This window comes from Urocampus carinirostris, chromosome 1, assembly GCF_059441175.1.
Source record: "Urocampus carinirostris isolate Australia breed hairy pipefish chromosome 1, RoL_Ucar_1.0, whole genome shotgun sequence".
Lineage (NCBI taxonomy): Eukaryota > Metazoa > Chordata > Actinopteri > Syngnathiformes > Syngnathidae > Urocampus > Urocampus carinirostris.
In genome coordinates this window covers 64,316,613-64,338,740 of record NC_142349.1, presented here as the reverse complement: position 1 = coordinate 64,338,740, position 22,128 = coordinate 64,316,613, and the positions used below count along the sequence as shown (strand labels likewise).

Here is a 22,128-nt window from a genome sequence, read left to right as displayed (position 1 = left end):
ATGCTATAATTTTTGGGGATGCTTGAGCGACCCTAAAAAGGAGCTGGTTACACCCATGGCTAAAAGTAAGAAAAAAGCTGATAGGCGCAGTGGAAGATAAAGCATAAGGGCTCTTTGAACTCAGTTGGACATTGTTAACACATACTTTATAGAGGAAAATATTTTTAGCCATTCGGGACACTTACCAATTTGCCTCTTCTTTGGATTCTGGAAAACAGTTTTCACAAGACGTCCTAAATCGGGGGCGATTTTAGGTTTGGAGCTTTGGGGGTGCAGAGCACCCAGAGTGTCTGGGTTGTTATTATTATTTTTATTCATTTCACCCGAAGCCCCAATGTGTAATACTTGACTACTAGATGGTACTCTTTTGTCTGTTACGAGTAAGGGCCAGTGATACACGGCAGAGCAGGCAGGAGACCGGAAGAACATGGCGCCGATCTAAGAAGGGATTCCATGCGGAATATTTTCCCAATCTATGTTTCTTTTTTTATATATAAATTACCATAGGTATGATAGTTCATGTATTTTTGCCTGGTATTCATCTCATCTCATTAGATGCACCGCTTATCCTCAGTAGGGTCGCGGTGGTGCTGGAGCCTATCCCAGCAATCATCGGGCAGTGGGCAAGGGAGACCCTGAACTGGTTGCCAGCCAATCGCAGGGCACACAGGGACAGACAACTCGCTCGCTCATTAACACCTAGGGACAATTTGGACCGGCCAATCCACCTGAAATGCATGTCTTTGGAATGTGGGAGGAAACCGGAGTGCCCGGAGGAAACCCACGCAAGCACGGGTAGAACATACAAACTCCGCACAGTAAGTCCGGTAGCTGGATTTGAACCCACACAGGAGGTTCCCAAGACCTTAGAACTGTGCCACACACGCGCTAACCACTGCGCCGCCGTGCTGCCCGCCTGGTATTCATATTAATGTTGTTTTTCTTTTACTGGACGGAGGTTTTTTGTACCTCTACGAGGCACTAAATATTACACACTGTCTCTTTACAGTGATTTAGGATAATTCAACACTGTTCAGGAGTGTTACTTCACATTTGTGAACATCACATCACAATTTGAGGTTAGCAGAAACACTATTACTTTGCCTTGCCAAGTTTTTAGTCATTTATTTTTAGTACAGTACACACACACACACACACATATATAGAATTAGTACCAATATTTGTTGATGATAACAAATTCATGGTATTGGGTAGTAAAATAGTTGTTTAAAATAACCACCGTATAACATACTCTCACTGTAATACACTGCAGCCTCCACAGACTCCGCCGTTATGCCGCAAGTGACTGGTTGAGCGAAAGAAGAGTGGGGAGGGTGCTAGGAATAAAATGGACTAAACCATTTAATGCGGTGGAGTATTTCCAATGCTGCATTGTTCACATTTTAGTTTTGTTTTACTTTAAAATAAATATCTAACGTCTTTCATCATATTCAAGCCTATACTGTCCCTTGATAAGAAAAAGAGAGTTTTGAAAATGCTATAATTTTTGTGGGATTGCTTGGGTTGAATTTGAGGGCGCTCGAACACCCCCAAACACGGGTTGGTTACGCCTATGATGTGAATCTTAAGATTTGTAGCCAAATGCGAATTTATTACATAATTTTTTAAAAAAGAAGTTGTTTTAAGGATATATTAGGCAAGCCCTGTTCGCTTTTATCTTGGTCAGGCCTGGGTGCGGTTGTACTGGTGGCAGCAGCCGCGCCTTTTCCTGCCTGGGCCGAACGGCTGTGCGGGTCAGCTGACATATCAGAAGCTCCACAGGGAAGGACTCCAATTGCGGCTGCCCAGAAGCGGAGGCCGAGCGGGGGGAGGACCTACTGGTGGCGTCCGTGAATAAACGAGGGTAAGTTCGCCGTCGTCGAGAAAATGAATGCGCCTGACGAATCAATGACACTCGTTAAGAAAGCTTCTTGTAAGACGGCCATCATTTCCCGGGTCGCGCTAACGTTAGCCACGTTAGCTAGCGCTCCCGCTAGCTGCCGACAAGCTCGCAGGGTAAACGACGGTTTAAAGGAACTGCAGAGGGTTTTACCTTTCAAAATAAAATAATTTATAATTTATTGTTTTAATCATTAATTTAGCCACGTATTCATGTATAACCTTCAATTTTTGCCTTTTAAATAATTTCTAAACTATTACTTTTTCTGTGATGTACAGTCATGTTTAAATACCTGATTCATCGTTTTGCTTTTATTTCCTTAGAACAGGAAAAGGTTGCTCCCTACGTGGCGAGTTTGACTGCAGTCGTAGGCTAAATTAGCTAGCTTAAAGGCACACATTCTCTAGCTTTTCTTATCCATCACTTTGTTTTATAATGAAGGTCAGGCTTATATTTGAGGATTAACTGAATACATATTTCAAATATCCGGGCTGTAGTTCCTTGGTTGGTTTGGAAACGATGCCTGACGTGAAACATTAATAAAGGTAAGGAAATGGGCCGCCTAGCAGACATCTTGACTTGGGGCCGATGTAGGGACCACCGAAGTCGCCTTAGTCACTGCAGTCGAAGATTCCATAAGTCACGACGCTGCTCAACAACAAAAATGGAATGTTCCTAAAATTTGAGTTCGTATCGTGTTCATTTGTTGGATGCCCGCCTTTTAGTAGAACGTCACTTGTCCTGCACGATTTCCATTAATGTCCTTCATCTCGGTTTTTGCAAAATTTTGATTCCTGTTTTTTGGTGAAACCACACAGCCTGGTGTTTATTGATATCATTTTTTGATGGAATGCATTGGAACATTGTGCAAATGCACTTTTATTTTGTGCATAGTTTGTGGTGTCTATGATTGTATACCAAGATTTCCACCTCTAGTTACAGTATCTAATCACAATCTGGTAGGTGTCAACGTGCTCCACGGTGCTAATCTGGTGTTAATCCCACCAACGAAATAAACAAGGTGTCACTGAGGTGAGACAAATTGTCATTGTGTGGAGCTAAACATGGTTTACTGGCTTTGATTGACTTTCTCCATGTGTGTGCTGCGCACATTAGGGATAGCATCTACAGATACATTGGTAATTGAATTGTAGGTCTATTTTTAATACGTCAAGAAATTAGGTAACATTTGTTGCATTACGGTTCATTGATCCCTTAACCATCATGATCATAGGGGCACTGTTGAAGACTCAACTCTGGGCAGCTTTTTCTGTTGCGGACAGTTCCCGATTTGAGTTTGGGTTGGAGCAAAGTTGGCACCAGTGCATTCCTTGACGTCGTTAGCCTATTTCCCTTTCTGTCTTTTCTTTCTGCCCCCTTCAACTGTCCTGAAGAATGATCTTGGCCAGTATTCGATTTACCTTGTGACGTGACCATACCAACACTATTAGTGTTGGTATGCGGACAGTTGACAACAGTTCTTTGTAGGATCAAATGTGCCCTCTGATGGTGTTGCACACTGTTTCTTTTGAGAGATGGGCTATGTTTCTGATGCCTAGACGTTTCCTGTAGCATTGCATCGCCATGGTCTTGATTTTCTTTTCCAGTTGGTGTCCATGTCTCTCAAGCGGAGAGGAAGATGGAAGAAACCAGCCCTGGCATGTGTCTGATCTTTGATTTCACTGCTGTTCTTCTCCATACATATTTTTAGGGGCCTTTTGTTTTTAACCCCGAAAAATCTTATCCTATGCTTGTAACATCCTTTTTAAAATGTTCAATTAATTGAGTATTTTGCACAAAATATGCCAATACATTAGATGATGAAAAAAAATCCTTTGAGTTGGTAGATCCGAGTTTTTTCTTTTTCTTTTTTTTTTTACCCAATTTCGGGTTTGCCTGTTTTTATTTTTCCAATTCTAAACCAAAAATGTTTTGCACTTGTAAGCAGGAATAGTATTTTAAATCAACTAGGATTATTTAGGGAAAAAAGGTTGAATTAATGATGTAGTGTCTAAAAAAAAAAACAATAGCTTTGAGTGTGCTGTATTTACAATAATTACAATGACAGTATTTCTAATAGCGTTTTTTTTTCTCCCCCGTCTAACTTTTTTTTTCCACACCAGTACAATAAATAGGGTAAATTAGTAGTATGGAGCACTATTGGACAAGGACTGATGTGCATATGTGTGTGTATGGGTCTGGGGACAAATGTCCCTCTGTAATGATGGTCACTAAGATGAGCTTTCACTTCTTCGCCTTCTCTTCTGTTTCCGCCCTCCCCCTTCCTTCCTCTCTCCATTTCCTATGTGTGCCTTTTTGTGTCTCTGCAGGCAGTTTGTTTTCATCATGGCTTGTCGTGTCTGAGAAGCAGCCACAATGATCGGAGGATTGTTCATCTACAACCACAAGGGCGAGGTCCTTATCTCTCGGGTATACCGAGATGATATAGGGTGAGTTTGCTGCTTGCGAGTTGTTTGAAAGCATCCCAATTTAATGTTCTATTGTCCAGGTGGTTTTCTTTGCTCGCAACCGGCATATAATTTTGACAAAAAAAGTCATGATCATTTTGCTCCAAATTTTTGTCCATGGTGGACCCAAATTGTCAGCATTCAAAATGAATAAATAAAAGTCAAAATACGTGTATGTAATTTTTTTGAAATTAAATACAAATAAATACAGTCGACCCCTGGGATACGTTAATCTATTCTGAGGTGTGTGTCAGAATATTAATGGCTGTATAGCTGGGGATAGAAACCTATACTGAATAGTTAATGCATTCTAAACCCCTGATAATCCAGATAAGAACATTAAAATAACAAAATAATACAAAGTAGGTACAACTTTTGTGATATACATGTTTATAATTAAATGACTTTATAAATAAATATCCACATAAAGGAAAAATGAAGTTTAATTTACCTTTGCTGTCACGTGAATAAAGATTGTATAGTGGAATTGGTGTGTGCAGGCTGGGACAGGAGGAGAAGGCTGATAAAAATACAATTTTTTTTTAAACTTAATGGAATTTTCATGTCCTTTAAAAATGTTTTAATCGCCTCTTTATTTTTAATAATGGCCCCAATTGATGATTGGTTGTGATTATCTTCCTTAGCGAGAGTAATAATGCATGTGCCCTCTTCTTATTTCTTATCGCTAGCTTGGTTTCCATGGGTATCATGTTTTTGCTTCGCCGTTTACCGTCGCTGCAAGTCTTTGGACCCGTAGTTTAACAAAAGATTATGAACTGAATGAAGAGAGCGAAATGAAGAATTGCAGGATGGAGTTTAGCCAATAGTGCATCAACATCTTTGTGAAGCTGTGACGAAAAAACTAATGGCAGACTAGGATCTTATGACGTAGACCTTTAGCAAATGGGTACCTTGAAGACATATAGGGAATGTGACTTGCAGAGTTGTTTGCAAAAACACTTGAGAAAGTTTTAATTTAGTTTTTGGGTACAGAAAAAATGTGTTGATGTCATGGTGGCGAAAATGCTGTAAAGAGGGGCCGAAAAATCATCTCTGTTCACTTTGTAACGTTATAAGGTTGTGATGCCATAACCTGAGGGTCTACAGTAAATAAACAAAAATAAAGATAAACAATATAAATGTATACATGCTTAAAAACATATTCAAAATATTCAAATGTGGGAATAATTAAATATCAGTTTATTGATAAAAGCACACATTTATGGCATAATATAGACACGCCTTTAGCATGGCACGTTATTCAAATGAGGGCGCAGTCCAATGTGTGCCTGCCAATCATTATGTAGCTGATCCATGCACTTAGTTTGTCACCTAAGACCGCCACTAATTTGAAAACGTTCATGTTGACAACACGCCAGCACCGTCAAATTAATACATTTGAAAGCAGTGTTTTTAGTGATATTTATTCACATTGATGTATTTTCTATTTTCATATTTTGTCTTTCACATTCGTTGATTTAACATTTATATATTTTCTATTTCTTTTTTTTTTAATAACTTCATTTCACTCGTAACTATTTCCAATTTTTTATTATTTTTAATTTTGGCAGTTTTGGTCCTTCACATTTGTGTACATCTCATACAAAAATGTGTCATTGGCATTTTTGCTCCTCCTCATCCTCTTTTCCTCTTTACACCATTCCCTTCCATCTGTCCATATCGGCCCTTGTAGGAATAGGTAAGAAAGCACATAACAAACAAGCATGCCATTTCCATATCCCACCCCACATCTTTCCCCTCAACCTGCATGCCAGTGGAATTCACCGTAAACATTCCTTAGGCATGAGTCACCTGCAATGAAACAAATCAAACAACCAGACTGATGGAAAGGAGCCAAGGAACACACACAAAAAAGCTCTAGCGGTGCATTTAGCATGGAGTCTACGCATGAGAAACAGTGGATTGTTTCAGCCTGCCTTTTTGCTCATAGTAGAATGGACAATTAAGATCTAGATCTCTTGGTGTCAATGAAGTAGTCCATCAAAAGTCTACATATCAAATGTCAAGTCCTAGGTCGGATGGGATGCACAAAATTCAGCACTTAATCTTTCATCTGAAAATGGCCGAAAGGTGTAGTTTCGTTTTTTTACAAAATAAAAAAAACAAAAAGACTTCAGAAGAAATGTTGTGATGATGTCAAATCAAAAGTGAGGCGTACCGTGTACCTTATCCTTTTTTTTAGCAGGTCAGTGAAAATTTTTTTTTTTTTTTTTTTTACATTTTTGGTTTAGGCTATACTTTTTCATGTTAGTGTGTCCTTAAATATATCTTTTCATTGTAAAATTAGATATTGTTTTACTTGACATGTTCAATTTCTTAACACTTAAAAAAAAAACAGCAATACCCCAAAGCCCCTTCTGAAACAAGGGTACTTTTTTTTTTAAAGTACTTCATTCATTTTTAGTAATTTAAAACATACTTTTAATAACCATGAAGATGGGTTTTTATGTGTTTAATTTAGGGTATTCTTTTCTATTTTTAAAGAAAAAAAGTTAAAAATCCAATAAAAAGACTCTAAAAATCTCACTTTTCACGTTTTATTTTTGTAAAGTGAGACGGAATACTTGAATCAAAATAAAATCATCATCCAATGAGTAAAGTTAGGACAAAAAGGCTTAAATGTTTTTTCCAACTTCACTAACTTTTTTCACTCATGGATGTTTGTAATTAAAAAAATACTTTTTAAGTGAAATGATCTGCAGTCTGCAGTAATTTATTTGAACCTTTATCGAATAATAAGTCGAAATATATTTAAAAGACCTAATTCCTTTATTGTATTTGACTTTTTTTTTTTTTTTACTAAGGTGCGGGAAAAAATCACGATATTAAAATATCTTCTCCTTTGTATTTTTTAATGCAGTGTGCATAAACTACTATAAAACATTCAAAAAGGGCTGCACAATTAACCAAAATCGTATTAAAAATCCGATTGTGTAATCGCAAGTCACTGCGGTTTGAGCCTTTTGTGAGCAGACAGCAACCATAACATAGCTCCCCTATAGAGGGCGGTGGATTTTTTTTTTTTTTAAGGTTAAAGCATGTTAATAGAATAGAATAGAATAGAATATACCTTTATTGTCATTGTTACAAAATGGGTTAACATATTGTGACAACAAAATTGAACATGATCAACTCTTGTGTTGTCTCATTTTAATGACCCTTTTTGTACTTTTTTATACAACTTACATGGAAATGTAAGTTTCTACTGTTCAACTGATCAATTTAGGAAAAGTCATAACATTCAAAGTTTTAATAAAATGTCATAAAAAGGGATTTTCTGGGTTATCACAGTTGCAGGTCATTTTGATCCAAGGACAACACGAGTGTTAAGTACTCCGGAAAAAAACAAAAAACTACCACAGAAAATACACTTTACCTGTAAAATCGAAAATACCATCAATATTGGAAAAATGGTTTGAAAAATCGCAATTAGGGTTATTTCTAAAACCCTAAATTGTGTAGGTGGCTATTATTTACAAATATTTTGCAAACCTAAATCTGATTTCAGTCCTTTTTATACATTTGTATCTTCCTTTTGGTGTTGTTTTCCGTCCCTCTCTCAGATCTTTAACCCGACTTTCCTTCTTCTCCGCGTCTTAGGCGTAATGCGGTGGACGCGTTCCGCGTGAATGTGATCCATGCCCGTCAGCAAGTGCGGTCGCCGGTGACAAACATCGCCCGCACCAGCTTCTTCCACGTGAAGCGCTCCAACATTTGGCTGGCAGCCGTCACTAAGCAGAACGTCAACGCCGCCATGGTCTTCGAGTTCCTCTACAAGATGTGCGACGTCATGACCGCGTACTTTGGCAAGATCAGCGAGGAAAACATCAAGAACAACTTTGTGCTCATTTATGAGCTGCTCGACGGTAAGAAAAGAATAGAATAGTCTTTGTTATTGATAACTGCATAGTCTACATTGTTTACAAAAAGCTTAGATGTGGCACTTCAAGATAGACATTGGAGGTCAACCAATTTTCGGGCTGGCCGACTATCAGCACTGTTATTTGGCAGTTTGACAGATATTGGCATTTTTATTTATTCACGGGCCGTTTAAATACATTTAAAACTGGGTTATTTAGGCTAAGATGCAGCCAAGCCTCGCTCTCTCCTGCTTCTCTCTTTGGACGCTACCCAACCTGCACCTTCTGATTGGATAAGCAACCGATGGCCTTGCCCCTGAAACAGGAACACTAACGTTAAAGTGGCAGCTCTACTAACTCGTTCAGACATGCTTGTTATTGTGAATACAAAGCACTGATAATATTGAGATTTTAAAATGTTTGTGGTAGAAAACAGTATTTGTGATTAAGAAATGGCGTAGAAAGTGTAGTGTAGTTGTTTTTGTGTTGCACGTTCAGGTGGAGACTGATATATTGCCTCCCATCATACCATTTGTTGGTCAATCAAGCGTGTGTGTTTGTGATTCAGAGGGAAAAAATAAGCACGCTAAAGTGGAAGGCTGAGGGATTAGTGTTTCGTGTACTGTTACCCAATGCTAAATCTACTCCACCCTGGTCATCCTGAAAGGGGGATTACCACTTTTGAGGTTTTTTTATTTTCTTCGTGCTGAGGTTTTGAGGTTTTGCTTGTCCGCATGTTGGTTTAACATCAGGGTATGGTGTCATTGTAACCTGGGTAATCCTTTGAGACATTTTGTGATTAAAATATACAAATAAATGTGACTTGACTCGAATTGGTGAAAGATTAGTCTTGTTAGTCGTGTTGAAATTCAAAATTATTTGCTGTAAAAGGTTTCGGGGATCTATTGAAGTTTTATTTTATTTTATAACTAATACTCTTTCTTTTTGCAATATCAAAATTTCTTATGCCATTTTTTTGAAGCTTCTACCGGAAAATAATATCGGCTCCAAATATGTCATCCGTCTTCTCTTAATGCTAATAAACTGTATCTGTACCGACCCTGAAAAAGCTATATAGGTTTATCCTTAATAGTCTGGTCGGGTGTTCCGTGACAACTAGGGTCGTGAGGGCACCATTTCCTGTGGTGTGTCTTGGGCAAGTACAGACTGGTGGTGCCCATCCCTCTCGAGTCCAACAAATGTTTCCACCCAGTCTCAACATATAATAAAAGACAGATCAAAGAGGTGGTAGCCGGGGTGAAAGGAGTCCTTGATAATGGTAACTGTGGTAAAGAGAGCTTGCAACGTCTTCCAGACTCGGTAGAGCGCTACCGATGATTTTCTAGGCTGTGTTGATGTTGCTCCATTAAGTTTGCTCGTCTGCTGCCATGCTTCCAGCATGGAGAAAATAACCTGAATTAGATGCACTTTGTCCTGTTTTTTTTTTTTGGGTGTGTGTGTGTGTCTGTCTGTGTTCCATCCTATCTTTACGGGTTTGTTCATTCTGTGTTTGCTCTCGCAGAGATTCTGGACTTTGGTTACCCTCAGAACTCGGAAACTGGGGCCCTGAAGACCTTCATCACTCAGCAGGGCATCAAGGGACAGGTCAGTGTCCCCCTGTGAACTTTTCTAACGATACTTCAGTCCGTAAGTTGGTTTTGGATCAAAGTTCATTTGAGGTCCAACAACAAATTGATTTAATGACTAGTTTTTCAGTTCTTACGTACTTTCTGACACAGGTCATAATGTTTTTGATCACAAGCTGATTTGGATGTATTATCAATTGCTGTTTTGTTCTGTGTAAACTGTGTTTTTAATTACTTTCTTTTTCCTTTTTACACATTCATCCTGCATCTGGTTTGGATTATTGCTTCCTGTTTCAGCATCAGGTAATAACAAACACCTTTTACACACTCTTTCGCACTCGTCACCTCACCAGCTGTAGCGCACGAGCACCTGCTCTCGTTTCCATTCGTCTTTTGTTGTTTTCTGATGAGTTTTATGCCGCCGCCTCCAGACAAAGGAGGAGCAGTCGCAGATCACCAGTCAGGTGACGGGCCAGATCGGCTGGCGTCGCGAAGGCATCAAATATCGCCGCAATGAACTCTTCCTGGATGTTCTCGAGAGCGTCAACTTGCTGATGTCGCCGCAAGGTTTGCTCAATTTCGATTATCTTCACCTAAGATTGATATTAAGTAATCAAATGGTAATTTGTGAAACTGGAGCAGCAGTACAAGATAAATTGGTTGTGTCAAAGAGCAGTGATCTCATCATAATCAAAGTATTTTGAAAATAAAACCGGCACATGACATCTTCAAATGTTCCTATTAGCTTAGCAATGGCAACTATTATTATTTTTTTGTTGGGAAAACAAATGGGTGGCAATATTGATTTATGTGAGTCTTAACCATTAAAATGACCAAGAACTCCTGTATGAAATTAAAATACGCTGACAAACTAGCCACCAGAGGATACTAGGAACTCACAAATCGCCTTTTTAAAGCCCCAGTGTGTAATATTTGACCACTGAATGGCACTGTTGTCTAATACGAACAAAAACCAGTGCCAAGAGCACAGTGTAACAACAAAAGACGCCAGACAAATATGGCGTTGACTACTAAGTACAGGGTTCAAATGAGTGCTTAAAATCCTTGAGAATGCTTTAATGTTGTGTTTTCAAGGTCAGGAAAATGCTCGAGTTTTGTATTAAGTGCTTGAAATTATTGCCATTGCCATATTTCTTGGCAATCTGACTGTAGACCATGCAATAAAGAAGGGGGGTGGGAGTCATGAAAATTATGTTGACATGCCTGCTCTGGTGGCTTGTCAATATGGCGTCATGTGAAGCATAACGCCCCCTACTGGCTGCACCCATGAAGACATCTTTATTTAGAAAACTTTTTGCTCGGCTCCCAAATGGCTCCTCTGATTTTTTTTTTTTAAATTACATAATATTGATAATAATTATTTAGTAAGTAGTATTTTCATGTTTTGCAGGGGATCCCCCAAAAACACATGAAATATAAGTTAAAATATTCACAGATCTACAAAACTTGTAAAGTACAAAACTATTTTAACTTTTACACACTGAACAGAGTTAGTCGAACAACAACAGAAAATCTCTAATATTGCAAAACAGTATAATATTAATTTGAAGTATAAACCTTTCAGTGCTATAAATAAATGATAAAATGCACAAAAAACACAATTCTATTTTAACCGATTAAGACACAGATCCTCTTAAACCATGCAAAAAGTATAAGTTAAAATTACTAAAATAAAAAGCAAAAGATACGCAGTGTCTAAGATTGAAAGATTGAATGCACTCTGATTCGGAACAATCAATATCATTAATATGAGTCCAAATTTGTTTTTGTCTTTTTAACATGCAGTACTTCTATTTCTTCTTTTGTCTCCTGTATTGAACTGAATACCCAACACCCATGGTACCCTTACTGTGTTTTTAAAACAAGTGTGACATAGCCAAGCTGTGCGTGCATTGTTGATGCAAAATGTCAGAATTCATGTCAGTTTATAGCAGCCCATTGAGAAAATGGTAAATAATACATGGGAACAGCTCAAAATAACACAAACTATGTTCTAGCACCTAGATCACAACTTTATTTTAGTAATCAAAGCCAACAATAAGACGATCTTTTGATCAACGCCTAAATTTCTTCCTTTGAAGGCACTGGAAAAAATAGAAAATTGGCCTTGAAAGTGCTTACAAAATGCTTGTAAAAGGTGTACAAATTGTGAACATACAAGAAGAATGATAACGTGGTATTATCGTTTATCATTGTCCATCTACCTATCTACCTTGGTCATATCCCTCAAAAGGGGTGACCGTCAGCAAGACAAACGCATACAATAGCAAAGAAAATAAAAAAGGGAAAAACATTTTTGGACCATAGCCAACCGAAATGCCTAAACACCCAAACAAGCTCGGCACCGAAGTTGGTCATGCTTTCATCCCTCCAGATGAAACGGGACACAAGAAAGCGGCCATGTCACTCGGGTCAGGGTGACACAACACACTCTTCTGTTCAACAGCAGGGCCCGACAGCTTTCCCTGGTTTACCCCTGCCGCATCATACGGGTGCCCTGCCCATCTCTTAGAACGCATCCAAACATCCCCCTATCCTTTCACAACACCTCTCCACTCATTCCTATTTATCATTGTCAGATGTACTTTTCATGCCCCTTAAGCTAATCTGTCGTATTTATTTGTTTAGGTCAGGTCTTGAGCGCCCATGTTTCGGGTCGCGTAGTGATGAAGAGCTACCTGAGCGGAATGCCCGAGTGCAAATTCGGCATGAACGACAAGATCGTCATTGATAAGCAGGGAAAAGGAGGTGCATCTGATGACGCCGGCAAGAGGTGAGCCTTTCAAGGAATTCACGTTTGGCCTCACTTGCTTTGCCACAAAGAAAAAAATAGAAGTGCTCTGTGCCTGTCTGCTTGTGTTGTCTTGTTAAACAAGACAAAATGTTCTTTTTTCTTTTTGGGGGCGCATCTTTTCTTCCTGTCCCTGTCTTTCTTTCTTTATGTGCTGTTCCTCAGTGATTTAGGGGGAGGAAGGTACTGTATTAACATAAGTCCTCACTAGTTTTTACACGTGTACAATTTAGTGGGTTCCTGACGTATTTGGACAGTCACAGGAATTACTTGGGACATCATATAGAAAATGGAAACACTGTTGAAGCAGAATTCAGGTTCACTACAAAAACTAGATTCTTACCCCAATTTTAAGTTGCCTTTTTTCTAGATATTAAGCTTTTCAAATTTTTTTTGTACAAGAAGTAAACGAACCCTGGGTAAAGTTTTTTTCTAGCAAATCAGGGGTTTCTAACGTGGTGCCCGCGGAGACCTAAGGACAGCAGAGGTGCCCGCGGACCATCTCCGAAAATAACTCAACAGTGCGTGTGGTCATTGTGATTTTCCTGGTACAAAAATGATTTTTAGTGTTTGGCTGGGTCTTTTTAACACTATTTTTAATAATTAACCCGGTAATAATACAATTTATTTTAGAAATGTATATCAAACTGGGAGCTCTTTGCGCTAATTAGTTACAAAAAATAGCTTTCGGATTGCCCATCCCAGCCATCTCGGGGCAGGGGACACCCTGAACTGGTTGCCAGCCAATCGCAGGGCACACAGGGACAGACAATTCATTCGCTCATTCACACCTAGGGACAATTTGGACCGGCCAATTCACCTGAAATGCATGTTTTTGGAACGTGGGAGGAAACAGGAGTGCCCGGAGGAAACCCACGCAAGCACGGGGAGAGCATACAAACTCCGCACGGGAGCTGGATTTGAACCCACGCAGGAGGTTCCCATGACATGAACTGTGCCGCACAAGCGCTAACCACTGCGCCGCCGTGCTGCCCCATTTTGGGGTTACAATAAAATAAAATTATAACATTTAACTCAGGGAAAAATTATTTCAAAAGAAGCATACTCTTCTACCCATGGGTTGACGTTCTTTTTTTCATAGTTTAATGATTGTTTTAAATCAATTTTGAGATCCTTTTAAATAAAACCTTTTTCTTTTTGGGGGAGAGGGAAATTATTGTACTGGTCTTGACCCAATTTGAGTCATTTAGACTTAGCAATGTTCTTGGATTTTCTACGCATGGGTATACCAGCATGTCATTTTTATTAGGACTACTTTTATGAAACTATTTTATACATCTAATGTATATTATATAGTTATATGCAGTTGTATTTGGCGGTACATTATGTAACACTTTTGCAATGTGAGGCTTACCAATCGGCTTCCTCATTGTGATGATTAAAATTCAGTAAATGGTCGAGCCATTTTTAATCAAAAAGTGTGGAAAAAGAAGTCACTGTCCAAATACTTTTGGGCCTTCCTTTTTAGGGCTGCAACTACGATTATTTTAATAATCGAGGAACTGGTCTATTATTCTTACGAGTAATCGATAAATCGGATTGTTAAAAACACATTTTTAATTTCATCCTATATTTCTAATATTGAAGTTTTGGACAGATAGTTAAAATAGTGCACAACTTGACAGAATATTCTATAACACAAAAGCAAAAAAAAAAACAAGTGTTTGACAAATAACTTAACAATAAACAGAAATACATAAAAATGTATGCTATACACCTGTAAATGTGTACGATTTTTCTTACCATCCTATCCATAGATTATATTACATTTAGACTTATCACTTAAAACAAAAATGAAAACTATCAGCCAAAAACCATGAAAAACCTAAAAAAAACAAACTCTAAACTGTTGTCAACAAATTTGTTTTTTTTTTTTGGTTAAATCTTTGAATATGATCAACATTCACAATGTGCAAATATAATACAATATTCTTAAAAGCTGCCCCTTGTGTTTAGATAAACATGTCATCATTATTCGTTTTCTTTTTACTTTATACATTTTATTATTTGTTTTAAAAAAAAAAATCTCCGTATTTCTGCAGCACTTTGTGCTACCTTGTTACATTTGTAGCGTTTCACTTTCATGCTAATTTTCCAATGCGATGTTTGAAAACGATTGGAAAAAAAGTAAGGTACTTTTATACAACCGTCTCAAGGCGCCCTCTGCCGGACTAAAGTGGTAGTATAACTTTACAACTTCGCAATGACATCCGATGCACCCATTTGCATTGATTAACGTGCTTAGCGGCTCATAAATTGTGCAACACGACGAATCGATGAGGTTGTTGCCAACGCTTTAATAATCGTTTTCAATTGATTTTTTCGATTCGTTGTTGCAGCCCTACTTCCTTTGCATCTCATACATGCACCTCATTTTATCACGACCATTCAAACAACCCCCATCTCTGTTGCCTTGTGTGTGTTTTTTTCCCCCCTTGTTTCAACATTTGTTTTCGAGCCCCTCCAGTAACCTCCCTGCCCGACTTTTAACATCTCACACAAACGCCTAACAGGGTCTGTGGTTCAACATTATTAACCTCTTACTGTTGTTGGTGTCTTGAAGCTGGCAAGTGTTTCTGCGTGTGACTTGATAGCAGCCAGTGTAGCGTGTAGCTAACTTTTTCCCCCAAATGTGCACAATATATGTTAACGTGGTTGTGCTATTTACATCAGCGGGAAGCAGTCCATCGCCATCGATGACTGTACCTTCCACCAGTGCGTGCGCCTCAGCAAGTTTGACTCGGAGCGCAGCATCAGCTTCATCCCGCCCGATGGAGAGTACGAGCTCATGAGGTCAGTTGGGACCCTGAAAAATGGTAAATGGACAGCATTTCTAAAGCCCATTTGACCAGTCACTGAGAACGTCCCAAAGTGCTTTACGATGTACCACACGCTTACCCATTCAGACACTCGCACACACTGATGGTGCACACGCTGATGGTTTTCCTCTACACTGCTTCGCTGCATGTATTCAACATATGGGCCCCCACGTATGCCGAATATCGTTTTTTTCACGACTATAAGTCACACATAAAAGTCTCAGATTTTCTTAAGATTGTGCGGCGCTTCCTGTGTTTCATGTCCGGGCGTAGATAAGGCTGCTAAATGGTGAAATGTGGGCGTTACCGCTAATGGGTGAGCATACCTGTCAAGCTCCAGGGCTCCATGCCCTTACAAAACACAAAAAAATCTTACACCATATATTTTTTTTCAAACGTGTTTATTTTAACATGTTGTATTGTACATGCGTTTCGTTATATCATGTATTGTTAATTAACATTTTGTTGTGAGATCCTGAGTTGCTCGACGTGAATGAGGTTTATTATAAAAAAAAAATTTCAAAAATTAAGTAGCTTGGACGTTAACCTTAGAAGGAAAAAATACATGCAAATATAATTAAGTAGAGTTTTCTTATTCAAATTATAAATTCATTTTCTGCATTAAATTGTTGTTGGTAATATACTGATTAAAGGGATAACCACAAACCTGTCTTTTTTCATTTTCTCATTTTATACTTCATTTTTTTCTTAACTTCTTTATACAATATCATAATTCGTAATGTAATGCATCAAAGCAAGTGAGCCGTTTGAGAGCCGGCGCTTTTTAATGAGTTGAGCCGAAAAAGCCGGTTCTCTAAAAAGAGACGGATTTCTTTCACTACATAATAATAATAATAATAATTTCCTTGTATTGTCATTCTGTGTAACAATGTACACAGAACGAAATGTCGATTGCATCTGACCCGATGCAGCCGCAGCCAAGAGAGGGCGCCGCCGACCACTTTTTAAGTCTTAGGAATGACTCGGCCGGGGCGCGAACCCGAACCTCCCAGTCTCAAAGCGGGCGCCTTACCATCTAGGCTACTGAGCTGGTACCGCTCGCCTCATTTTCAATGAAAAAAACGATACCGAGATAGAGGCTTCTGTGGCGAACTCGTTTGACTTGATTGATTTGCCGTTTCGTGATAGTCTTTGTATCCTGGATGGTACCCATAATTGACAAATTTGCGTTTTTTCCGTACAGATTTTCCCGTACGTCGTACACTTCTTAAAATGCATCATAAATGTACTTTGTACGGCAAAACCATACAGGTATGGGTGAGGTGCGGACGTGTGTATATAAATCTAGGATCATTCTGCAGAGCTTCCTGGTTATTTTATGAATGGGCTGACTGAGGTTGTGATCATGACTTAAAGCCAGGAGATAGTGGCCGAGAATAAGAAAGTTTCAAATTCTGTACAGCACGATAAGTGGTTCAGAAAATTGAAAAATATAATATTTAATAAGCTAATATGAAAAATGTGTGTTTGTTTCTCACTAAAAAATTCAATTTATTCCCTCTACTTACGAATTCAATTCGTTCTGGGAGTAGCTTTGTAACCTGAAATCTTTGTAAGTAGAGATGCACTTTGAATGTAAATGCTCTAATCCGTTCCAAGCTTGTTTGTACAATATGTTTTTAGTAAATCATAAAAGAGCATCAGAACATGAAACAAATACATGGCGATCTACCCAGACCAGGAATCACAAAAATGTGATTCTTAATAGAGCTCCATATCAAGGTTGCGGTAGAAATTGGATTATTCCTGTGGTCTTGGCTGTGGAGTACTGAAGTTGAAGAATCAATGTGTACTTTATGCACATACCCATGGATTTAGGATACCCTAAAGTGGAGAACGTCTTAGTTTTTTTTTTTTTTGCTTATCTGCTGAACCCTCTTGTCATTCATCTGAATTGTGTTGGTGTAATAATAGTCTGGAGTCTTTACAGCCCTTTGAAAGTTTTTGTGATTAAGGGGTATACAAATAAACAAGACTTATAACTTGAATTTCGATTTTTGGGTGAAATCTGATGTTTCTGTGAGATGGTTCACATTTCCAACTAAATGCGACTTGTGTCTCCTGTGTAAATGCCACAATTGCCATACACGTGCAGAAGAGGCCATGTGACGTCACACGCAATGCGTCCATTGTTTGCAGAAGTACTCATGGATGCTAACATCCTAGCATATCGCAACATGAAAGTTATTGTGCTATCGGAGGCTAAACTGTTGTCTCAATACTTAAAATAAACCACAACCAAACTCCGTTTTGCTATCACTGTATTTTTGTATGCTTGTCTGTGTTGTTGTAAGGCCCGGGTGCCCTCTGTTTTGGCATGCAGAGACAACGCTTCTAGAAATTTATTTATACGTCACTACACTGAATGAGTGTATACAACTTTTATGTTTATAAACATAGTTGACGTTGGTTCATCCTCTGGCAGGTATCGCACCACGAAGGACATCATCCTGCCTTTCCGCGTCATCCCTCTGGTGCGCGAGGTTGGCCGCACTAAGCTGGAGGTGAAGGTGGTCATCAAATCCAATTTCAAACCCTCGCTTTTGGCCCAGAAAATCGAGGTGAGAATCCTCAAGAGTTGTTGAGAAGGGGGCTGGCTTCTTTGACATTTATGGATCACGGCTGGCAGAACCTCTAAAGTAGGGGTGTTTGACATTTTTAAGCTGGGATTTCTAATAGTTATGTCATTACTATGTTATTAACAATATAATTATTGGAAGTAGGCTTAGTCAGTCAACAACTAAATTATCTTTCTTTGTCCACCCTCTCTACTTTTCTCTCCCTCTCTTTCTTTTATTTCTTTCTAATCTTCTAGTCCGGCCCCCGAGAGAATGTTTGTTCTATCGTGTGGACCTTGAGTTAAAATGAGTTTGAAGCCCCTGACATAACCTAAAAACATCATAGGTTACCTGGGGGCGGGTCTACTGTAGTTACCAAAAATAACTGCAAAATGTGTGTTTTTTTGCTGTAAACGTCTTTATTATGATTGAAATAAGCATTTTAAACAAGTTTTTTTTGCCTTCAGGTCCGCATCCCGACGCCCCTCAACACCAGTGGCGTGCAGGTGATCTGCATGAAGGGAAAAGCAAAATACAAAGCCAGCGAGAACGCCATCGTCTGGAAGTATGTCTCGGCCATCATCGTAGTCTTTTCTCTTCTCTTGAATTCAATGTTTCTTTTTCCTGCTTAGGATCAAGCGCATGGCAGGGATGAAGGAGTCTCAGATCAGCGCTGAGATCGAGCTGCTGCCTACCAACGACAAGAAGAAATGGGCTCGGCCCCCCATCTCCATGAACTTTGAGGTTTGTGCCTTAGTGGGATTTAGTTTCAGCGGCTTCAGGAGACATCACCATGTCAATCTAGCAGGGGGAGGGTTAGACTACGGCCCACCAAACAAAAATACTAATAATAGGCAGGGATCAGAATTTTCCGCGGATCCGCGGATTTCCGCTGTTTTTGAACCCCAAAGGTCATTCCCGTAAATCGTCTAAATTCGATGAGAAAATATTTTGGGGGGGTGAGGTATGATACGTGACTGTTTCATCACCCCAAGTTAGCAGTTAGAGATCGCGAGAAAAATCGGCAAAAAGAAGCGCAGCGCATTAGATCTATAACACACAACGTGGATTAGCTAACAAATAGATCGACTCCTACCATTGGTCGATAGGTTCGCTGATAACCAATCAGCAGAGCTTTTGTTCAGAGCATTGGCTTTCTCAAACATGGTGCTCCTTCCGGTCTTTTCAAACGGTGAAATGAGTGTTTGAAAAAGTAAATATGAAAATACTAAGAAAAGAAGACGAGGCTTTTGTCTCCGAGATTGATAAAGGAATCAAGAATAAATTGAAGTGGTCATGGCTGGAGAAGACTGTCACAGTAAACGTTAAAATCAGCGCAAAGATCGAGGAAGTTACAGAAACTTTGAGCCAGTTCATCGCAAAGTGTGATGTTCCAGGGAAAGCAAAGTGTCTATACTGTGTCGATCTGATCAATTATGGTACGCGAGGTTGTGTGGCACTGATCGATCATGCTAAAATGAACAAGATCAAAGCAAAAATAGCTTGCCGGCGATCAAATTATGCACTCGGATCCGCATTTAAAATCGGCAGCCACCGGTTCTACATTATTGGCCGTTTCAAATCCTTCCACTTCAAATACTAGCAGCAGTCAACCACTGGTTCCCCTGTGTGACAGAAAATCCCAATCTGAGGTATTTATAAATCTATTTATTTATGAAATGATTTTATCTTTTGTGTTTATACAATATTTAGAACAGGATAAACAAAATTTAAAATTTGTTATAAACATGATTAAAATAGATTATTTTGTATCATCATGATCATGTTCAATATTACGAATGCTTTTAATGTCAATATATTATTATTTTTTTAATTTATATATATATATATATATATATATATATATATATATATAAATAAATACATGGTTTCTGTTTTGTTGGATTTAATTCATTCTAGTGCAATTTTCACATAGCAAATAAGATATATGCTGTTGACTTCAGGGGGGCTTCGCCCCCCTGAGCCCCCCACCAGGCTCCGCCCTGGACCCTGGCTATTTCAGCTGAAAATGAAAATCTCCATTCTGATCCCTGGATAAATAGAATCGAAATTTCGATCAACTGAATTTGGTAATTTCCTGGGATGTGCCTGCTTGATATTAAAATTGGTTTGATGATCTGAAACCTTAGTGAGTAATATATTTGCAAAAAAAACACAGAAATCAGGCAGAGGGGGAAAAAAAATTCTCGGCACTGTGAAATATTGTGGAGGTCCACATTTTACCCACGGGCCATGAGTTTGACACATGTGGTTTGATCCAATAGAAAAACTGGTGTATCAATTAGATGCTTTTGGAGAGAACGTCGTTGGGCGTCCCCCCAAAAAATACGCAGAGAGGAGATATGGCGAAAAGGGAACGCGCTTTATTGCATTCGGGACACGTTCCAGACGTTCAACATTGGCTTCCACAACAATTACTTTTCACTTTAATTAAGGAAACTTTTTTTGTTTTGTTTTATTGCTCAACAACGTATTCTTAAGCCCTGTTCCTTTCCTGGCCCTCATGCCAAATGTTGGAACCCTATGTGGCCCTGCCTCAGATTGCCCACCCCTAATGTAGCGTTTTCCTTCCCGCACAGGTGCCGTTTGCCCCGTCCGGCCTGAAGGTGCGCTACCTGAAGGTGTTCGAGTCCAAGCTCAACTACAGCGACCACGACGTGATCAAATGGGTGCGCTACATAGGCCGCTCGGGCATCTACGAGACCCGCTGTTAAGGCGCAACACGGCCCCGCCGCCAACCTCTCAGATTTTCAAAAAATTCCCCGTCGTCTCCGCCCTCGTTTATCCTTAGCGCTTCTCTTATACGACCCGTTGACGGAGATCGACTTTACACCGCGAAAAGAAATGCACAGGTATATGCAAAATGTGAACCGTGTATCGTGTAGTGATGAGTAAAGCAGACAGGGGGCGTCATTGTGTCATTCAGTGTTATTGTCTCGCCCCCATTTGACAAAAACGGAGCGGAATTAGTCCCGCAACCACTTTAAATTTCAGATCCTTCTCTCTGGTAAGCTGTTGTGGTTTCACATGAATCTCGGTATAGTTCTTGTGTAGTAGAAGACCCTTCAACAATGCACCCCCCCCTCCCTTATTGTAGACCACCTCAACTACACTTTGTGACTGAGCATGCTCGTAATCCTGCGTTGAGCAAGGAAGAGGACATTCCAGAAAGAGCTCGGTCGATTTTTGTTTTGTTTTGAAATGTTTCCCCAAATATATTTGAAGCACTAAGGCTAACTTGATCCAGTGTTAGATGGAACAGAAAAAAAACGCCCTCGTCTCTGCAGTGTGATTTAGAGGTGATGTCTCCCCCTGGTGTTTACCTTTACACTCTTCGCTTCTTCATATTTGTATCCCTGGTGACCGTACTGTCCAAATAAAACTGACGATGTGTCCAAAAGAGTGTAATGCAGTTTTTTTTTTTTTTTTAAACCTTGAACCAAGTCTCCTAAATTCTTGAAAGAGTGTTTCTATATGTTCCTACGGAATCCATAATAGTATTTTGGGTATTTAATACTCAAAATGTGAGTACAACGTGTACCTGAATAAAATGTGTACCTTACAACCATCCATCCATTATCTGCACCGTTTATCCTCAGTAGGGTCACGGGGGTGCTGGAGCCCATCCTCGGGCAGTGGGCAGGGGACATCCAGTCGCAGGGCACACAGGGACAGTTCGCCTGCTCATTCACACCTAAGGACAATTTGGACCGGCCAATTCACCTGACATGCATGTTTTTTGGAATGTGGGAGGCAATCCATGCAAGCACGGTGAGAACATGCAAACTCCAACCAGGAGGTTCGATCCTATGACCCCAGAACTGTGCTGGACACGCGCTAACCGCTGTGCCGCCCCTTAACCAGTAATACCCAAAACATCAACATTTACCCAAACCATAAATTAAAAAAAATACGAAAGAAAATATGTACCAAAACCAACCATAAATACCAGAAATATTAAAGGGACAGTGTGTGATAATAGTGCAGTAAAAATGTTTGAATACCAGGCAAAAATACATGAACTATCATACCATTGTTAAT

The 22,128-nt window shown here is 39.4% G+C and overlaps 1 protein-coding gene across 1 annotated transcript; it reads left to right on the top strand.

Moving 5' to 3' along the window:
- The first annotated feature begins 1,573 nt into the window (after window positions 1-1,573).
- On the top strand, window positions 1,574-21,490 carry LOC148376543 (AP-2 complex subunit mu-A). The gene is made up of 13 exons (XM_088348359.1): window positions 1,574-1,864; window positions 4,231-4,350; window positions 7,990-8,255; window positions 9,772-9,854; window positions 10,133-10,138; window positions 10,267-10,402; window positions 12,485-12,629; window positions 12,813-12,830; window positions 15,342-15,461; window positions 17,934-18,069; window positions 18,534-18,631; window positions 18,699-18,810; window positions 20,667-21,490. The coding sequence occupies exons 2-13, from the start codon at window positions 4,277-4,279 to the stop codon at window positions 20,799-20,801; spliced, it is 1,329 nt and encodes a 442-aa protein (XP_088204485.1). The 5' UTR covers window positions 1,574-1,864; window positions 4,231-4,276; the 3' UTR covers window positions 20,802-21,490.
- The last annotated feature ends 638 nt before the right edge of the window (window positions 21,491-22,128 follow it).

Excerpts from the sequence above, each read along its gene's own strand:
- LOC148376543 (XM_088348359.1), top strand. The coding sequence starts at position 4,277 with ATGATCGGAGGATTGTTCATCTACAACCACAAGGGCGAGGTCCTTATC. Across the intron at positions 18,070-18,533 it reads TTTTGGCCCAGAAAATCGAG|GTCCGCATCCCGACGCCCCT; the intron begins GTGAGAATCCTC and ends TTTTGCCTTCAG. Across the intron at positions 18,632-18,698 it reads GAGAACGCCATCGTCTGGAA|GATCAAGCGCATGGCAGGGA; the intron begins GTATGTCTCGGC and ends TTTCCTGCTTAG.